We start from the raw sequence: 20,989 nt of genomic DNA on the forward strand, positions 1-20,989 counted from the left end.
TCCAAAAGGAGGTTGTGTATGCACTGGGAGCAGGAATTGCTGTGTCTAAGTTGGTGAGAGATCCTTTGAGATGAATAAACACTACCTCCTGATTCCCACATTTAACTTTTCAATAGGGAAGGTCTGCTGCCAATTTTTTCCAAATAAGTACTGGGATAACAAGGACCAATGTGTGGGACATTCCCCACCCCACGAGTCCTGGCTGAACCCAACACTGCTTCTGCTCAGCTCATCCCACCAGTGTCCTCAGCCAGGGCAAGGGTTACAGGGCACTGACACAGAAAAGTGCTTGCTAGAGGCTGCACAAGATGCTTCATGGCCAGCTCTCTGAAGAAATGTGCTGAACAGGCTGATGGAACCTTCACAAACCATGGTGGATCTAGCACAGAAAACACAGATGCAGTTTTTTAGATTTGTTAGGTGATAGTCTCTGGCTCCAGTAGCACATTTTGCTGACATTATCTCAAATTCTCCACCCTCTTGTATAGATGTGCAGAATGTAGTAACTAAAAAAGAGAATCTGTACACCCAGAACATTGTTACTATAAAATTAAAATTCTTGGAACCACACTTGTTTTAAAACTCAGGCAACATAAGTAATGTCTGGCTTCAGTTAAATTGTTTGCTAACTTACTTGTAGCTACTAATTTCAAGATGCACAGGCTAGGAGTCATGTATATGTCCATATCTTTGCTTTCTGTAATTGCCAATAGTATTTCTAAAGTGTCGTTTTCTTTTTTTTTATTTTAAATTTTCCTGAGGCAAAAGTGGTAAATGGAAGGCTTTAAGGATTGCTATACCTTCTTACTAGGGGATTTATATTCCTGGTAAAAGAACCACAATTTTTTCCTGGTACAGTTCAAATCAGTTGACATGGGGTGTGAAAGATTGCCTTAACTCCAAGGTGTCAAAAAATATCAACTGATCAGCAGAAAAAAACCTTTGGTTTAAACTTTGCTTTATGGGTTCCATATGGTATTTCCAGTTTAAAGAAAGAACTAGGTGACCTGCTCCAAAATGGCAGAATTTAATAGGCTAGTAAATTGTTAGATAGCTTATCAGTAAAGATGGCAGCCCAGTGGTTGTTTAATATGAACCTGAATATTAATTGTTGCTGTTAAGAAATTTATTATTTAAGTGGATTAAATCTACTGGCCCATAGTCCAGTCTTTTCAGTAAACTGCTACATTCTATTGCTCTCCCTTTGAAGAAGAATGTGAAGCAGGCAGGGCTCCTGCAGGGGGAATCCCAAATGTGCTTATTAGCAAGATGGTGCTCTATTTATCTCCTTATAAGTTGTCAGTGGGATTTGCATGACTCTGGGTATTCAAAAATATTATGAGTATTATATTTCACCATCTAGAACCATTCTGACTTTGGACTGAATGTTTTGCTCAATAATTAACAGAGGCCAAATAAGTGATGGAAAGAAGATGACAGCAGGAGCAGGGTTGGTGCACATGTGTGAGTTGAAGGTGTCTCCCTGTGGCTGGGCGCTCTGAAAGGTGTCTGTGGCCAGGCAGGACACAGCTGTGGGTGGGATGGTGGGACTTGAAGAGAGTGGGAGGCAGCTGTACCCATGTGGATGTGTTGAGGTGCCTTTACACAGCTCAGTTCCACAATTTCCTTTCTAAAGTGAAAAAGAGTTTTAATTTCTATACCTTCTAGAGTATTGGAGTGGCTGTGGACATTGGCTGACCTGAGCTCTTAAACTCACTGAGCTGGGCACAACAGGGGCACATCAACACAGGCTGTAAAAATATTTGCTGTTTGCAAGGATTATGGCATGTAATATATGCTATATAAATTGCATATCCAGACAAGTATATATTTACCAAATCTTCCCACAATGCAAATGTGTCCTTAAACATGCAGGGATGAAAACAAACAAACAAACAAACAAAAAACCTGAGCTAATCCATGTAATTCACATATAAATATCCATGCAAAAATGGTAGCTGGAATACCTGTGCGTTGACTGTGAGCAGAAACATGAACACCATGCCCCAGACAGTTTTGTAAAATAAATTTTGTCTTCAGTTTCAGTTTAATAGCTCAAGATCTTTCTGCCAGATGTATGAGTGGCTTTGGGAGGAAAGACACAGGAAGGAAAATGAAGATGTGATCAACCTAGGAAATGGTTCTTGGGAAACCTTCCAGCACCATGAGCAAGCGAACACAGGAGTGCATTAGCGCTGCACACTGTCTGATGAGTGCTCCAGCGGCTACTTCACGGGACATAATGCTTTGTTTCACTCAGAAACAGACATTTGTGGGACACGAGAAAGCAAATGCATGTAACAGACACAGCTTTAAAATTTTTTAGCAGAGGCTCATGAAATTTTACCAAAGAGCAAATGGAGACTTGAGGATGTACTAAGAGAGATGTCAAAACCTGAAATTAATTGATGGACTACAGTCATAGCTAATTGTCAGTGAGATGTTTTGCTTTGCACTGTTTGGACTGGAAATGAGATTTTGAGAAAATAAACGGAGACCAGCATGCTCAAAGTTACAGTTTTTCAGCTGTTCTAATAATCCCTTTCAAAAATATCACTGCATGCTATATTATGTGTCTCTATCTCTAACTTTGAACTAGTTGCAAACAGACAAAAGCATTGATTAAATGTGTCAACAGTATTAAACTCAAAGATGCTGAATACACCAAAAAGTGCATAGGAACTGTACAAAAAAGAAGGAGGATGGCTAGAAAAATTAATTTGGAACAGCAATGAGATTTCAAGATAAACATAGAAAAGCTATTGTATCAAAGATGAAATGTAGAGTAGTGAGGAAACCATAAAGATGAAGGATTGGGAATAATAGGACAGAAGGCAATATTGGTGAAGGTAAACAGAGGCATCATACACAGATGTGACAATGTACACTATTCTTTACATAGAACTTGTAAAGATGCATCTAACATCAGCTCCAAATTGCTGTCACTCTCGTGCTTGAAAGAAGGGGAGCAATGCTTTTGGGAAGGGATTGGATGTGCGATTGGAGAAGCATTGCTTGGGAAAAGAGTCTGCTTGCAATGACTGCAATTATGAAGTAATGCTAGTAGGACAGAAATTCCCATGACAGAGATAGGTATTATTTCTGAGATATACCACAGGGCAAGGCCAGAGCACTGGGAACCTCCCACAAAAAGAAAAGTGGTGTTTCAGGAACAAATCAGGCTACAAGCATCAGGATTGTACAATTACAGAATAGTTTTGCATTGGAAGGGATGCAAAGGTCATCTAGTTCCAACCCCCTTGCCATGAGCAGGAACACCTTCCACTAGACCAGGATGCTCAAAGCACCATCCAACACGGAGCACTGCCAGGCATGGGCATTCACACCTTCTCTGGGCAGCCTGTGCCTGTGTCTCAACTCCCCCACAGTAAAGGATATATTCCTGGTATATAGCCTAAATCCACTCCCATTCAGTTTAATCAGCCCCATTCAGTTTAAATTGTCCCCTCTTGTCCTATCACTACACGCCCTTGCAGAACTCCACTATAGTACCCTTTAAGTACTTGAAGATCCCATAAGGTCTCTCCTTCTCATCTCTAGGCTGAACAGCCCCAACTTTCAACCTGTCTTCACAGGAGAGGTGTTTCAACCTCTGGATGGTTATCAAGACCCTCCTTTGGACTTGCTCTAACAGCTCCACGTCCTTCTTACATTGGGTGCCCCAGAGCTGGATGCAGTGCTTCAGGTGGGGGGTCACCAGAACAGAGCAAATGGGCAGAATTCCCTTCCTTGCCCTGCTGGCCATGCTTGTTTGCAGGCAACCCAGGATGTGGTTGGCTTTCAGGACTGTGAGAGCATACTGCTGGCTTATGCCAAGTTTCTCGTCTGGGCTTAGAGGCTATTGCAAAGGTAGTTCACTGGGATCAGGGCCCAAGACAGATAGGCTAATGAATTAAAGCCTCTATTTAAAATGAGGGTTAGTTTTCAGAGAAGGAGAGAAAAATCAAGGGAGATCTGTTGTCCCTTTTATTGGGAGTCTGAAGGCTAAAAAGAACCTGAGAAAGAGGCATTTGCTGTTGCACAAAGTGTCTAGACCAGAAACAATGACTGTATGGCATAATGTGCACCTGAGACCTGATACAAACCCACCAGAGTCAGGCCAGTCTTTTCACCACTTCCAAGAATCCTTGAAGCTACGAGCACTGTGCTGCCCTGATTCAGATATTTGTCACCCCATGAGGCCAACCTGCTTGCCCCAACATTGATCCACAGAGTCCAGCTTCCAAGACCAGCTGGTGCTCCTCACCTGACCACCTTGGTGCCGTTCCTCATGACCTGCATGTCCACCATGCAGCCACCCACGACATAAGCAGCCAGGTTCAACTCAGAGAACTCAGCCTGGAATGGAGAAAAAGGACAAAGTGTTACTCAAGGGTGGCAGAGACACAAACACACAGACACAGACGCAGAATTTTCTTTGTCTGGAATGTGCCTTTCCTTTTTTTTTTATTTTTTTTTTTTCTGTGAGGCAACTGGAGATCCAATTATAGCTGGTTTGCCCTGAGAGACTGCAGAAGTATTTATGGCTCCCACACTTGAGGTGTAAAAGTACACAGGATTAGGCTTACTGCAGTAATAAGTACTGAAGGAATTAAGAATGAGCAGGCTGAAAAATGCACACAGAATATATAATAATTATTATTATTATCATTATCGTTATTAAAAAGATGCAAGGTCATTTGAATTCAAATTCCAGGTTTCTGCTTGGAGACATCCATTTAGAATTATGTCTGAATTGGCTGTCGTGCCACTGGCTAGCTATAAACCTAATACAAAAGATTTAAACCTTTTTAAACCTCATTATGTTGCAGGAAGGTGATAAGCAGAAGTCACCTGATGTGATTTGATGCAAATTACTAAGATTTTTATTATTAAAGAGTTTGCAAAGCTGGGTAAGTTATTAACAGAGCTGCACAATGATTAAAACACTTTGTATTTTAAAAGAGGCATGACTTGCAAGGCTGGAAAGGTTGACAAGGGGTATTTCAGCAGTGCAGAGCAAAAGACATGGGGTGATTATGATAAATATAAATTAACAGGTTTCATTTTTTGAGGCAGAAAATATAGTCTTCTCCTTTTGAGTAGTTTTTTTCCCCTTCCTTTTAAGGCATTTTTTCATACTTAGTACGATGAAGACTGGGCAGCAGTAAAGTCATCTTGTAACCAGTAGCTGTGTAATACCAGAACACTCAGATGGTGCTGCTAATACTTAGGACTTTATTGAGATCCTTGTACTGTTTAATGTTCTTCTGCTACTTCTATTAGTTGGAACCAAAAGATAGTGCCAGGAACAACTTTTATACATTAAAAAAAGGAAAAAAAGCAAGCAAGCAAAAAAAAAAAGCATGTTTTGTCCTCATGAACTCATGGAAAAAACTTGCCAATGGAGAACTTGTGCACCTGTAAAGGCTCAAAGGCCAGACGACAAATGAAAAAATAATTTCCAACTTTCCTTTTAAAATCCACATAATTTTAAAGCAATAGCTGTGGACTGGTGACCCAATGATGTAATGAGATTTCATGTCTGCAGCTCTGCGTAAACTTTTTAAAGCAACACCCTTACACGATCTTACATCATTGTAACTCCCAATTACAATGAAAAGGGGGGAAAATTCCCATTGCCAAGAAATAAATTCTGCTTCAAACACAAACACACACACAGACATGCTCACAGGGAGGGATTGGCAGTGGTTCAGCTGACTGCCTGGATTTTACTCATGAGATATTGCACTGTGTTGCCTTGGCCACAGCCATGCTTCTTCAGTGACCCTAACAGATCAGAGGTAAGAAAACATGTACCCCTGAAAGGTACCTGCCTTTTATACATTTGAATAATCTCAGGACACCTAGAGAGAGAGGAGTCTACCCTGGACAAACTCAGTAAGATCAGATGCTTTGGGCACCATTGGTGATCTACCCAATGGGTCATGGCAAGCTTGTTAGTTTACACATTAGCTCCAGAGGCTCTGTGGACTGGGGAGATGACAGGATGTTTGTTCCACCTCTGTGTCTCCATATGCCTCAGAGATGTCCCACTCTGAAAGCAGAGTGTCGTCCAGCTGGACCTCCAGCTTCTGTTGCTGAGGAATGCATCATCTGATATGAACACTAGTACAAGAAAGGGAAGTTTTGGGTCTGTATTTTCATGTTCTTTATGCTTTTTTTCCCAAATTTTTTTCTGTGGTAGTTTGTAGTAAAGAGCTTAACACTCCTGTTTGCTGGGGGTGAAAATGGGCAATCTTCATTCGATGAGGGGCACTGGCACTCTGACTAAGTTGGTCTGACAGGCGTTTCCCTGAGGCAGCCAGGCCAAACAAAGCTGTGCTCAGACACCTGACCTGCAAACAGCCCTGAGAGCCCCCCGAGCTGCTGAGCACTTCATGCCAAACTGCCAGGACCGATTTCAGGCCCTGCTAATGTCAAGAGCCAGAAGAAAAGGAGAAATCCCCTTTGGCAACCATTGTGCCGGGAACACTGGCAAGGAGAGAGAAGTGTAGAGAGGGTCTGGGGGATTCAGCTATCTCAATCCCAAAATGTCCAGATCTACAATCATAGCTGAGGGACAGTCTTGACCTTTGCCTGGCATTCACATCTGCTTTAACAGACAAAGTAAAAGAATGCTGCTGCTTTCATGTAGCTGCTTTGTTCCACCCAACAGGCCGCTGCTAGCTGGCTTTTGGAAGAAGGCTAAAACCTTCAGTCAGCAGAAATTGTTTCCTGTTGATTTTCCAGTGCTCCCTGTATTTTTAACTTTGTGGGTTTTGTAGCCCAATGACTTCCCTTGGCTGGGATTTCAGCTCTGAGATCATCTCCAGCCTGAGTTTACCTTGCAGACAAAGAGGTCTTTGAAAGCAGCCCATGCAGATAGAGTGACAGGTAACTATGCATAAAACGGGAGAGCCCAGCTCCCCGTGGCCTTGCAGAGTCCTTTGCATTAGGAATCATGGAACAGAAGAAGGCATTGCATTAGCCTGATGGTGTTTTATACTTTGCAGCAGTGACAGTGGCTGCAAAAACATTCAGGGCAAGAGCAAACCACGTGTGACAAACGTGACACAAACTGTCTTGAAGAATAATGTAAAAAGACTGTGGGAGTAGAAATATTTCATACCCCTCTGAGGCTCAGATGTGAAATGATGCTCACAGCTGCTTTGATCACAGTTTTGTCAAAAATGCCTCCTTCAGGTATTAAGAACTAGAAGACTCTCCAAATCATTTGGACTAAACCTTAAGGCAGTCTCAGTTTCCATCAGGGTCCTCTGTGTGCTGGAGATCTTTTTGGTGAGCTATTTTAGAGTGTCCATTTCTGTTTCCTGATATTAAAACAGGAAGATATTGTCATTTTCAATCATGCAATAGTAGAAATGCCTGGCTTGGCAGCTATGCCTGTTAGTGATTTAAGGGAAGCTTGTGTTCAAGGTGTATTTTAAGCATTTTTCGTAGAATAACAGAAAGCTGTATTGGAAGGACTTCAAGACATCACACAGTCTTTCTCTCTTTCCTAATGCATGACCAGCTCTGCCTCTGCCATTGTGTGCAGATGCTACATAACCTTCTTCTGTCTTCCAGAGATGAGGAACCTCCTCAGGCAGTCTGTACCTTAACAACAATAGAAAAATTTCCTAAAGCCCTATCTAAATCTCTCCCCTTACTTTTTAAGGCAGCAATTTTTTGTGTCAATTACTTCTTTCTGCAGAACCTGAAGACTTATTCCTCAAAGACTTTTCCTTCCTTTTTTCTTTTTTTTTTTCTTTTTTTTTTAAGACAAAATTAGTCCCATTCTTGTAAGATTTTCTAGTAGGTGATGTTTTTCAGTGAATTGATCAGAGCTGTTGCTGTCACAGGGAATCTCTCTGGCAGGTCCACGACTTCCTCCATATGTAAAATTGCCAACCATATGCGTGAGTATGGATTTGTGCATATGTATGCAGCAGTGTGACTATTTTTTAATTCATTCTGGCTGAGATCCACTATAATCTTTGAACTGCTTTGTCTGGGCAACCGACTAGCCTGGTCCGTGCCATGGCTTAGGCACTTGAGGAATTGCTACTGTATAATCAAATCTCATACATTCCTCTGTGGATTTTATGCCTTATTTGTTGGTAGATCTTCCAATATGTACAAGGAAAGGCACACATCAGGCTGCATTCCTAAAGCAGCACATTTCACTACAACCATTACAAGGATCTCAAGGGGAAAGTAAGCAATCCCTAAGTCCTGCACAGGCAGAAAGGTGGGCAGATAGTTTGGATGCCTATGGGATGAGGGCTGAGGCTATGCAGGTGTGCAAAATTAGAGACTACACATCCTGAGACATTTGTGTCTTTTCATGAGACTTTTTCCTTGGGCAGGCACCCTGCACCCCACCTTATCCCCAATACCAGGATTGCTCTCTGGGAGGAAAGAGTGGAGAGAATCCATCTGTGATGTGAATACTGCTTTGTGGCTCCAAGAGCATCTTCCACAAGTGCTCTTCACAAGTCCTGCAGCTGGGATGCATTCTCCTAGGCTAGAGACAATGCTGGTGCTGAAGATCCACATGCCTTCACCTGTGTGAACACCTTTTGGTTCATCAGCTCTGATGATATTCAGAATTGTCTCTTGGGTTTTCATTTCAGAAGTTATGTGACTACCTGAAAACTTGAGGTTTAGAAAAAACACATTTCTAAATATTTTGATCCCAGGAAATGGCTCAAAACCATGAACTCTGTAAACTTCCAAAAGCCCATGAAAAAAAAAAATATAGTATTCATTTAAGAAAATAATGATTTTAGAGTAATTTTTACTACTTCTCCCTTTATTCATGGTTTCTGAATGCTTGCATGTGGCAAGCTGTGAGAACTCTGTTGCTGTTCTTGAACTGCTTTCTGGCATTCAGCTGGAAAAAAACCCAAACCCTAAACATATAATGAATAAAAATTACCCCCTTGTTTGACAAGAGGCTAGTTTTCCTTTCATCATACACACAGACCTGTCAGACGCTACCTTTTGAAAGGACCATTTTGCACCACACATGAAAATACGTCTTTAGGGGGGGAAGTACAATGGAGCTGGAATTCATGATTTGTAGTACAATTATCTTCTGTTTCTGCCAAGTACAAATTTTTCCTGACAGTGCTGCCAATGGAGTCATAATCTATACCACAAGACTTTTCCAGAAGCATGTACATAGGAGTTCACTGAATAATCATTCCCTGAAAATAAACTGAACAGTGGGAACAAGTGAATGAGCTGTGCAAGAAAAATGCATGTCAGACAGACAGATGGACCTACCTCGTCACAGCAGGAAATGGTGGGAAGGAGAAGGGTGAACAAACATCAGGCATAAAAATGTAGATGTACTTCTGGGCTTCTTGACTCCCCTTTCACACTTTTCACCCCACTCGACCATCAATTAGCCAATACCAGGAGAGAGATCTCTGAACATATTAAAACTCCTTTGGGAAATACCTGCAGGAAAGGTATCCTAAAGGTGGTGGATTCTCTCTAAGAGGTGCTGCTTGCTCTTGCTTGCTGTGTCCCTTATTGGTCCATGCAGGGCACAGGAGTGGAAAAGACCATCAGAACCATAGGATTTAACCCCTTGTTACCCTTGGCACCATGTCCTGAAACCTTCACTTGCACCAAGGTATTTACTGAAAGGACTCATGTCCCCTTTATCCTCTGTTACGGCAGGAGAAACAAACTCAACTCTTCCAGTCTCCTCTCACAAGCCAGATCTCCATGGCCATCCCAGTGACCCTGCTCTGCACATCTCCTGCTTTGCAGAATCACTCTTCCAGACAGGTGTCAAGTGTCCCCCTCATCTCCCCCCGCCCTCAGGGTCATGGTCTGTCTGATGGCTCTGTGGCTGTCCAGGTCTCAGCCCCATCTCTTGCCCTCCTCTGCTTGCCTGTGGGTGTGCTGGGGATCTGTGGCCACGAGGAATTCCCCTGGGGCATGGGGCATGCTTCATGCCCAAGGAAACTCCACACAAGGTATGTTATGATCCAGATAAAAAAATCCCAGAAATCCTTAGAGCACGCAAGGTTTAGTTTTCTCTGGGACAGCACAGAGAGTGTGGGGAGGAAGTGCTGAATTAGTTTCTCTCTAATGAAGGAAAACATCTGACAGAGCATAAGGCCTATGGTATAATTCCTCCTCTTCCTCAGTATACTGTGGTTTCTAATGCCTCCTGTCCTCTGGCCAATGAAGAACTGAGGAGATAAAAGCAAGATTTTTTTTCTGTGAGAAACTAAAAGCAATGTGGTCCACTCTTGTGGCACTTTAAGATTCTTCTTTAAATTAAACTTTTAGAGCCATTTATTCAAACTTATGCTTTTCATTTCTAAAAGAAATTCTTTAGTACTTGTATTTCTAGAGAAAAGAACTGGAGATGCACACACTGCAGTTCTGAAAGCTAGAAATCACCAGACAAGTAAAAGCAACAATGTGGATCAAAATCTAAGCAGCTTATTTTTAGCACAAAATAGAGATAGTATTTTTAGACTCAGCTGTTTTAAACCTTAGAGCTTTACCCACACTGAGTAAAACTTAAACCATCAGGGTTTTAATCAGAATAGGTCAAATAGATTTTCACTTTTGGATCAGTGTTTTGATCAGTGCCATGAATAGCTATCATTGCTACAGAAGTGGAAAAATACCCAAACAAGCAAAATGCAATCCAAACTGCCTCCAAAGAAAAAAGGGGCCAGGACTCAGGAGAGTGCTTGAACTAGCTTTACACCACCAAAGCCTTTCACCTCCCTCCCTGCAGCCAGCAGGAAGAAGGCAATGATACTGCTTACCTGATTTTACTAAATGTGGACAACAATAAATCCTTCAGCCTTTAAAGCATATTATATATATGGTTTCGGTGTTACACTGAAGATCAGAAGAGAAGAAACAAAGGTGGAAACAAAGTCAGGCTTGACGTTAATTTTAGTGAATGACAGGAGAGTGGTGTACACACCACAGTGTCCCTGCCAGCTCTCTCCTCATGCACTGGCACCAGGTGATGCCCACAGGAACCCCTGTCTCTTCCTGGAGATAATGGATGTGACAAACTAGGGCCTGGGGTTGCTATCAAGGTATGCAATTCACTCAGTGCCAAAGAACCAGAAAACGTTATTTGAGAGTCCATGAAACCTATTTTCATACAAGCTAAGACTTGCAGAAGCTCCCTGAGCAGCAGGATGACATTTTACAGCCTCTTCCCTGAGTATTACCCAGTGTCTGACATGAACTGGATTCACCTCTTGCAGAAACTCAGTATCTTCAAACATCTGCCTGTTACTCTAATTCAGCTGAAGTGAGCCAATGCATTCCACAGAGCTGGGTGTGGGGACAGACAGAGCAGGACAGCATGATCACATATGTCCTGCATTCCTCAGAGGAGGGGGGAGGCAGCCTGCAGAGCTGGTAGTGGTGCACAACCAGATTAGATAACTCACTTCCCGCTGCTGAGAGGGGGAGAGATGCTGCTGCTTGCAGCATTCCTGCTCCATTATAAATAAGTGATGTCACGGCTTTCAAAAAATATCACCTACTATGCTGTTCTGCTTCCCCAACAGATTGCTAAAATGGCTTGCTTAGAAAGAATTAAAATGTAACAGAGATGGATATGGAAGAGGAGGGAGAAAAAGTTCAAACAAGCTACTGAACATCCTGGAAAAATGGCAGAGTTAGCATGGTCAGTAAAAATAAGGCAGTGGCTTTTTCCCAATGTGTTTTTCCAAGAGTACTTAACATTTGGATATTTCCTTTCATTGCTTTCTGCCATTCAAACTTCTTTGTTATTTAGCTTTTCAGATCAAATGTGGTTTTTCTCCTATAAAATCTAAAAAAAGCTCCTAAGGCAAACTGCATTTCTGGCTGAGTTAAGAATGTGTGGTTATCTGAAACACAATCAAATGGAAAAATGAAAAACTAAATGAACTTACTGAGCAGACCAAATGGTTCAAGAGGTGCCTAATAATCAAACATGGAGAGTTTATTCAGAACTGAACAGCCAGGTTAAGGCTTGTGCACCATGGCACAATCTGTGTGCTGTCTGGGGAAGGGTTACAGGAGTGAAGACTGTAAGCTGGGAACTCAGAAAGAAAGATGTGGACCATGTTGCCATGTTGATGAACATAGTTACTGTCTTTTCTTTTTTTCCTTTTTTTTTTTTTTTTTTTTTCTTTCATAAGAAAACTGTGGAAGAACTTCATTTTTCAGGTAGAGAGGGTCAGCACTGAGCTTCAGGAGACCTGTTCCATAACAGTTTAGGCTGCTGGACTGCTTGAGGAAGAGGTGAGATTAGGAAGGCTCCAAATAAGTAGGGTAGGAGCAAGAAGTGAAAATTAACTATCAAGAAATACTGAGGAAGGATGGATGGACAAAATAAGAAGGGAAGAAAAAGCCAGAGTCTGAAGGAAGCAGTGCCTCTCTCTTGACCTTAACAATATGCATGAGGGCCCTGGGGTCAGATTCAAGGACTGCCCTTGACAATGCAGCCTCTGTGTTTCCCTGGAGAGACATTGATCCAGCTGGGAAAAGTCATCATCCCTTCTCCTTCTGAGGTCTAGAGGAGTCAAGAGCAGCTCCCTGTCCACTAAATGAAGGCTGGGCTGCCTGATCTGAGTGGCAAGGAGGGGAAAAGTGGAAAATAGCCAGGATCCTTGTTTTCCATTCCTCAGCTCTCCTACCCACTGGGGGCTTCATTCCCTTGGGCAATGCTGCAGTAGTCACTATGTGGGCATTTAATGAAAGCTGAGGGGCTTAGCCATGGCCCTCACCAGCAAAACTGCATTATGGCCTTTGCTTGGAGCAATTTGTTGCCTCATCTAGAATATGGGTATTCAGCCTATGTGAAGGATTTCAAGAGGTAAACTGGGAAAGTGTCCCTACAAGAGTCCAAGGAGACATGTGATGAGCTACCTTGTAAAGGTGACGAGGGTCACAGCTTGATACCCCAGCAGGGATCAGGAGTCCATTCCTGACCTGCACTCACCAAACATTTGAAGGCAGTTCCTTTATAAGGACTTCAAGTGCAAGAACATCTGAGGAGAAGGATTATGAGGGGAAAGACAGAGACTGGAGGTTTAGAAAAGAATTAACAGGCCATTTTGAAGAGTACCAAGTCTAGCTTTGAAGCTGAACCTGCTTTGAATGATGGAGAGGGTTGAATCAGAGGCTTGAAGGGAAAACCTAAATTATTTGGTTTCATACTTCTAAGTGAGTAGCAGGATTTGTAGATTTTTAAATTTTTCCTATTCTCTTTTAGGATAATTTCTAAGGCAGACAACAAAATAAAGACTTTGATAAGGAAATGCCAGGAAGAATTATTCTTGCTAATGCCACCCAGACTGACAAATGTGATATCAATAAGAAAGAAAAATCTGTCGCAGACACAGTTTGATCAGAACATGTGTGCTCATGAACAGTCATACACAACAGGACAGGACCCCTTTGAAAAGAGAAGAAACACCTTTTCAAGAGTAATAGGTCCTGAGAAAGTCTTCAAAACCACTGCATTATTAATCCGCACACATACATCATGCAGAATGAACAGCCTTATAAAACCAGAAAATATCAGGTCATTCAAACAACATTCAGCAGCTTTATTTACTCACCTAAGCATTTTTTTGAGTCCTAATGAGTATAAAACAAATATATGATTCTTTCAAGATCACATTCTAATCTCTACATTTCTCTCTTCTTATGCCTGCTTTCAAGGTGGGTGCCTGCAGATGATTATTATTATTAATACTTTTTTTTGGCAACAGAATTCATTCTCAGTCCACTTGGGACTTTTTTTGACAGACACTTCATAAACACACAGAGCAGGGTACAGACCCCAACATGAAGAGGCTTCAACTGAAATGAATATCTGGTGCCAAGGTTAACAGGAAAACAGAATGTGTCCAGTGCCCAGCAGAGCACATAAAAAAACATGCTATGAACCTCGTTACTGTTCCTGGGACAGATCACCTCTCCCTAGCCGTGTCCATATATATTGCTTAGAGAGAAATTCACTTGACACTGACCTGTTCCACTCGGATATCAAATTCTCCATTCACCTTCTTCCCCTGGAAATATTTGGCCCTGCAGAAGAAACAATAGAGATAAACATGGTTAAATAAGATTTTTTTGCTTTCATTACATACGGTTTTGCTTCTGTGTTTTCCCATTTTGCTATCTGGGTCACAGCATGTTTTTCTAATTCCTATCTTCTTTTACCTTTCTGTTCTCCAGGAGAAACCTGCCAAGTCAGATGAAAACCACATTGAAAAGTTCCTTCAAGGCTTGTTACTTTTTAATTTAATTTTCAAACTGAAAACCAAATGTTCTCCTAATCTCTTCCAGGGAACAACTATAATCAGTGATTCCTTGCTATATCTCATTTAATACTCTATTCTGTAAAAGGAGAACAACATCAGGAACTTCTGATGTTGAGCAAGGAGCTTTATCATCACAGCTGAAGTACTTGTGAAACCTCTTCTCATTCTCTCTTGCTCCAGAGCTGCTTTCCACTTCTGTTTCTTTTTGCTGTTGATTTAGGGAAACTGTGTCTGCATCTCTACAGGGTCACTGATGAAGCATCTCTTCTCCTGAACTGAGAAAATGTGTTTGTTTTGGGATTGAACACTGCTGTGAGAAGAATATTACAGCTTCCACCACCTCTGTTCCTATCTCCCCACACTATGCAGACAATAAAGCACTTCCAGAAGGTTGTTTGTGAAAGGGGAAGGCTGACAGTAGTGCTGGAGAAGAAAACAGGAAAAGGACAGGCAGTTTTAGGTTTTTGTACTCATATTTGTGCATAATGCCCTTTCTATTGATTGGCGAATGGGGAAATTGCCAACATAAATTTCCCTGTATTTCTCTCCAATTGTTCCTCTCACCAAACAAGCTTGACAGAAGAAAATATGAATTTATTTTGTCCTCCTGCCCTATAAACTTTCAGAAGGCCATGTAGGCTCCAAAGAGTTTTTCTATTTGGAAAGCACTGAAAACAGTTTAGCCGTACAAGAGCTGTTTCCAGAGACAAAGTAACTCTGGGTTCTGTTTCCAATTGGCAAAGACAGGACAGAATAAAGAAGTAAAGGAAAATGAGGGGAAGCCGTCTTTGCTCCCTATTTTATAGTATAAGAGAGAGGGAAAATAAAAGCTGGCTCACATTTTTACTATGTGTCTATTTGTTCCAATAAAAAAAGGAGAGACAGTAGGAAGGCAATTTTCCCTGTGGCTGAATCACACCAGTTTATAGCTGAATGCTCCCCTCCCCAAGAAATGTGACGTGTAAATAAAAAAAGTTGTTTTGTTATTCTGGCTCAAAATGAAGTAAAAATTTTTCATTGTAATAGAAAAATACATCAAAAATTACAAAAGCCTTCTGCTTAATTCTAACAAGGACATCTGAATGCTGTATCACACTTCCCTTCCCGGACTGCCCATCCATCAACATGTAAGACTTCTGTGTAGGTGAGGGACAATGTAGCAGCCAGGTGTAACTAAGACCAGGTGACTCGAACAACCCTGCTTTGTATAAAGAGCAGATCTCTGCCCATTTTTCCTTCTTTTTTTGAATTTATGAGCATTGTATGAAAAAAATAAAAAGAACAACTCAGCAGACAAGCTAAGACATCATGCCTCTAACAATAAACAGGAACTCTAAATTCACTTAATAATTCCATTAAATTTCTGGAGGCATGGCTCAAGAGGGTCTGGCAACATTCCTCACTCCTAAACATTGGAGATATTGCTGGAACCAGTGACTTCTTAAAAACTGCAATAAGCTTTCACAGGGCTCACAGGAACTGGTCTGAAATTTGAAGCGTACTATTCCCTGGTACAAGGTTTATTCCCACCACGCTCATAATACATATTCCTTACCCACATTTATGGAACACACTTCCTCCCTCTATGGCCTCTCCTCTTTGTTGACCAGTTGGTTGCAAACTCCTTGATGATGCTGTGCTTCAGCTTGTAATGAAGTGTGACTGACCATGGTCCTCAGCTTGGCTCAGAGGCATCAAAGAGGCTTCCACTGCCTGGTCCAGGAAATGAGCCTCCACATGCTTACACAATCCTCTTTCTCCTCTTTGCACTACTGGCTGGGCTTATGGGTGGTCACACTTTCAAACAGAGGGTGCATCCAGCGTTAGGAGCTGCTGGAGTAGTACAAGGGACCTCAGCTTAGACACTGTGTGACTTCTCTGTCCTATCCCTCTTTCCACACAGGCTGTCTCATCCAAGGTCCCTAGAACTTTCCTTTAACAGTAAAATATATCACTGTCTTCCCAAAAGATTCCCCCAGGAAGCTTAACCTGCTCTGAGTGTCTCTGAAGACTACAGGTTCTAGGCAATTTGCAGCCAAATATTTTGGTCCGTTATTTTTAGACAACCAAGGGTAAGAATAAAACATTTCTTACTGAAACATCTCTGAAATAGATGGAATAATGTTTTCAATTCTCACCTGGGGTTTTGGAGCTCCTGGGCAGTAGAGGCTATCACAATTAAATGAAAAATGGCCTTAGCATCCTCCTGGAGCTCCTCAAATTTTAAGCAAGCTGGAATCATTGTCAATGCTGTGGAAGTATCCTTGTAAGAGACTCTTGGTCAGTTCTGCACAATGTCTGAAATGGCTTGTGGTTCTCACAGTGGACATGAGACAGAGGAAAGGAAGACCATGCTGCTGTGGTGGGGATGCATGAGAAAGAGAGTTGTTTGTGGCAGCCTCCTGGCTGTACAAGACATTTGTGGATGCTCTCTGCCCCAAAACCACCTGAGCAAATCTCTTCCAGACCTCTGTCTAGGATCTGACTGCTGCAGAGTCATCTAGGCAGCTTGTAGTGTGGCAGAGAAGCTGTGCCCAATCCAAAAACTTTCTGAGAACCTCGGAAGTGTCCCCACTCACCTTCAGCTCCCAGAGATGAGAGGAGCAGCTCATGGCCCCAGGAGGGCTCAACATCCCCAGCTTGGGACTGGTCAAGCCACTTGCCACACAGCCCCAGCGCCTCTCCCAGGCAGTCTGCAGGCCTGGCCACTGCTTGGCTGGCCAACCCTTCATTTACAGCATGTCAGATGTTCAGCTCAGCAGAACACAGAGCTATAATTTGGCTAGGCAGGGTGCAGATGGGCTGGTGCGGTCGCTGTGATCTCAGTGAATTAGCATGTAAACATGTTTTGACTGAAGAAAACTGCAGGGCCATGCTCAAGAGCAGTTCCTGGGTGGGATTTATAGAGCCAGGCAATCCATTTAAATGTGGCCCCATGGACTGGGAGGGAGGAAGCACTGTGATAAACAGACAAATGTCTGTCCTGCTTTGCAGGAAAGAAACCTGCCTTGAATCCCTCTTTCTTTCTGATGAAGAAGCTGCATGCTCTGGAAGAGGATGTATTTTCTGGGTGCAAAGGCATCAAACAAACCTAAGTTTTGCTTTCTGGCCCAGCTCTGACATTATTACAGGGACATAAGAAACCCAATGTCTCTTCTTATGAAGTAATCTGGAAAGGATATAAGTTTATTTTGTAGAGATATTCTGTATACCAGCACCATTCTGCCTCAATTACCATGGCTGGAGGAAGCATATACAACAATTTTCTGTCAGATATGGAGTGTACCTTTACCAGCAGTAGGGAATAATAAATGATCATTTCACCTCCCATTACCTGCCTCAGGCTAATTCACAGATTTTTACAGCTTCCTAGGAGAGACCTCAGTGGAACTGATATAGCAAATATTGGAATGCTGTCTTGGAAACCAGGAAGCCATTCTTCAGATGAACTAATAAGCCTGAGCCCAAATCCCCTGTGATGTGAGTGAACCCTGACTCACACCTCTATCACTGTTCAACAGAGGCCTTGAGCTACAAACTCAAGAGCTGGCTTCTACCTTCAATCCAGAAATGGACTCTCCTCACTGAGAGCATGCAAAAGGACACCAGGATATTGTAATGGCAAATTCCTCCAAATCCTCTGACTGAGCTTGTGCCTCTGGATCAAGACACAACAAGCAGAGAAAGCCAAGGCAAACTTTGCATGGAAACCACTTCCTATCTGGAGCAGGAAGCAGCCTTTCCTATGCTATGGAGGGGCCAGAGCAAAACACAGTGAAGAGAGAAATGCATGGGACTCTTGGGGAGAGGCGGGCAAGGGAGTGGGTGGAAGAAAGAAGGAGAGAAGTGGTAAGAAGAGACTCGGGTAATCAAACCCAAAGGCATCCATGGGTAAATTCTAGAATTATCTGAATTATTTCCCTGGTATCACATTACACATATTTCTCTTGAGCCCTTGGGAAAATAAGGCATGTAATTTCTTTCTGAATAATCTAGGAAAAGGCGAGGCTGAAGCCCCCTGGTTCGGGTGTGGGGGGCACCTCAGGGAGGGTGGGGAGGTGGTGAGCCACTGTATAAAATCCCCATGTCAAAGGCCTGGGGGCCCAAGTGATGCACAAGGCACTCACTGTATGTCCTCATTGTCTCCTTCATAAAAAGGGCTGGGACTGGGAAAAAGGAGGCAGTTTCCAGGATACTGGCCAGCAGCTGCTGGAATGCTCCAACCCCCCCCCCAGACCCTACATGCTATAAGGGCAGCAGGGAGGGGAAGGGGGAGGAGAGATGCATTTATGCCCTTTCTTTTTTCAAGGGTGAAAATAAGGAAGGTTTTCCTTTCAGGAGCCAGTTCTCACTCCCTCCACCACTTTTCCTCACTTCAGAAATTCTTAGCTGTACACAGTATGGAATTTTGAGATAGTCAACTGACTGCCCAGGGCATAGGGATGGGAAAAATCACTCCATAAATGCTGAGGTCTGCAAATTGCTGGAGCTTTTGTCCACATCTACTTTGGCCTAGAGACCTTTATGCAGTGTTCAGCTGTGATATGGACTGGTTCGTAATTAAAACTTATTCTGCAAGAATACCTTGGGGCAAGGGGTGAGGGGTGTCAGAAGGGTAAGTAAGAGTGCTGGATGTGTGCTTTGACACCACAGAAAACAAGGTTTGAATTAAAGGTTAGATGGACCAGAGGCAAGTGCAGAAAGAAAGAAAAGGTATTCACATTGTACATACTGACAAGGAAGGACCAGTGAGTAAATCTCAGGTTTGCGGTGGGTCAAAACGTAACCCTAAATGCACTGATACTTTGCCAGGAGCTCCACAGAAGCTGCAGCTCCATCCTTGGGGCAGGGCTGTGCTGTGACCAGCCCTGCTCCTCCCTGGGACAAGACCACCTTGTTCTTGGTGCTGTCACCACCTGATTTGCTGTGGCCACCGAAGAGAGAGCCAGCTCCGCAGTGCTGCAGGTGTGTCCTCAGCATCCTCAGCCGGGCTGTGGGAACAGACTCCTTCTGTTGCCTTCTGGGGAGAATCACAAAACCCAGCCCACTCTGGTTACTGTAAAACCACCCCTGAAACATTATGAGTTATGGGATCACATGAAAGGAAGGAACACCTCACCCAAAGGGAGTTGTGCTGGGCTCTGATGGCAGGACGAATTTGGGTCTTTTTGGATAAAGGAAGTCCTTCTGGTGAGGTCCTTGATGGGATCTGACATTCCACCGTATAGGGCTGGGAGGATTTTCTGGGCTTGAATGCTGATGGCAAGGGAAGTGTTGGGGCAGCAAGGGAGAAGGGTTTTTGAAATCTTCTTTTGTGAGTCCTCCCTTTCTGAAGGCCTGTTTTCCAGGGAGACCTGGCTTGGCAAGTCACCAGCACTTCAAGATCACAGACACAACCATTCGGACCACTCGTTCTATTCAAGGAATTGTGGAGTCCCGCACAATAGTGGCCTCCCAGCATCTTCCTGTGCCACCTCCTGCTCATCAAACAGGGGTAATCAAAGCCATCCCCCCACAAGAGAAGAAGCACTAGTTAGTGCAGCACTATTGCTTTTGGGCACAGCTTTGTGTGCTTCTCCGAGCTGTCAGAATAGGAAGGACACTTTGCTGTAGGTCTGGTCCCCCACCCAGGCTGTGCTGTGGTCACATTCCTCCTGCCCACAAAGAGCTGGGGGTAGGAGGGTAGGGGTTGGAGGTGGGGTACTGCATTAAGTACAATATGAGGCAGCAATTTGGTTTTGTGTATTATCAAAATAGCGCATTGCTGGAACATTTCCACATTGCTAAATCTAAATAATATGGCCTGGAGCTGTTTGCAAGGGGTATCATTTTTTTGTTGAGGATTTTGCAATATTTTTTTCCAGTCCACTATAGTTCTCCTTGAATATGAGGAGCAGTAGAACTGGCCTAACTTGGACAAGCCCTGGGGCAGGGCTATGGACTTTCAGGCAGAAGAAATCTGGCTCATAAACCTTGAGAAATATATCTGAGGGTTGGGTTTGTTGGATTTTTTTTTTTTAATATGTACAGGACTAGGCAGGACATTCTGAGGTTAAATTCTATGCATTTATAGGAACTCTGGTAAAGTAATTAAGGAGCCAGATTTGACTTGCATTAGCATAGTTATAGCCTGGTGGGGAATGTTTTCCATATTCCTTGTGTCTATTTTTGTAATGATACTAATCCTTTACATTTCTGTATCACCTTTCATTTAGGGGGACTAGATCCCAAGATACTTTACATATGCAGGACAAAAATACAGACATACATGACAGTGTTATACCTAAAACAGATTGAAAAGTGATGTGATAAATGCAATTTCTTGAAAAGTTTTGACAGCCTTGTCTCCTTTTTACCCCATGTCTGTATGCTAGGGAATACAGAAACTCTCCATGCTCCTCCCTGGCGTGCATATGTGCACAAACACACACTCATTTAACACAAACTTGCCTCCACTTTCTGCTTTCCACTCTTCAAGAAGTGGAATTCACGAAGTGTAGGAGCAAAAATATTTGGTCCTGGGCAAACAAAGCTAAATGATGAAAATATAAGGGCTTTTTAACCAGACTTGTGAAAATGTGAATTTTATGTGTAAGTTTTTTCAAATTATTGCTACGTTGTTGCACAGAACTTGTGAAACATTAAAAGCTCATCACTGTGTAAAA

At 42.8% G+C, this 20,989-nt stretch overlaps 1 protein-coding gene across 1 annotated transcript in view; it reads right to left on the reverse strand.

Moving 5' to 3' along the window:
* Nucleotides 1–20,989, reverse strand: part of SYN3 (synapsin III) — a 189,038-nt gene that overhangs the window by 141,948 nt on the left and 26,101 nt on the right. Inside the window, exons 3-4 of the mRNA XM_021553949.3 lie at nucleotides 14,031–14,088; nucleotides 4,268–4,359 (exon numbers count right to left, since the gene is read on the reverse strand). Coding sequence (XP_021409624.3) covers nucleotides 4,268–4,359; nucleotides 14,031–14,088 — 150 coding nt within the window. The remainder of the gene's footprint in view (nucleotides 1–4,267; nucleotides 4,360–14,030; nucleotides 14,089–20,989) is intronic.

This window comes from Lonchura striata, chromosome 1A (genome assembly GCF_050655825.1).
Source record: "Lonchura striata isolate lonStrDom1 chromosome 1A, ASM5065582v1, whole genome shotgun sequence".
In the NCBI taxonomy this organism is placed as follows: Eukaryota; Metazoa; Chordata; class Aves; order Passeriformes; family Estrildidae; genus Lonchura; species Lonchura striata.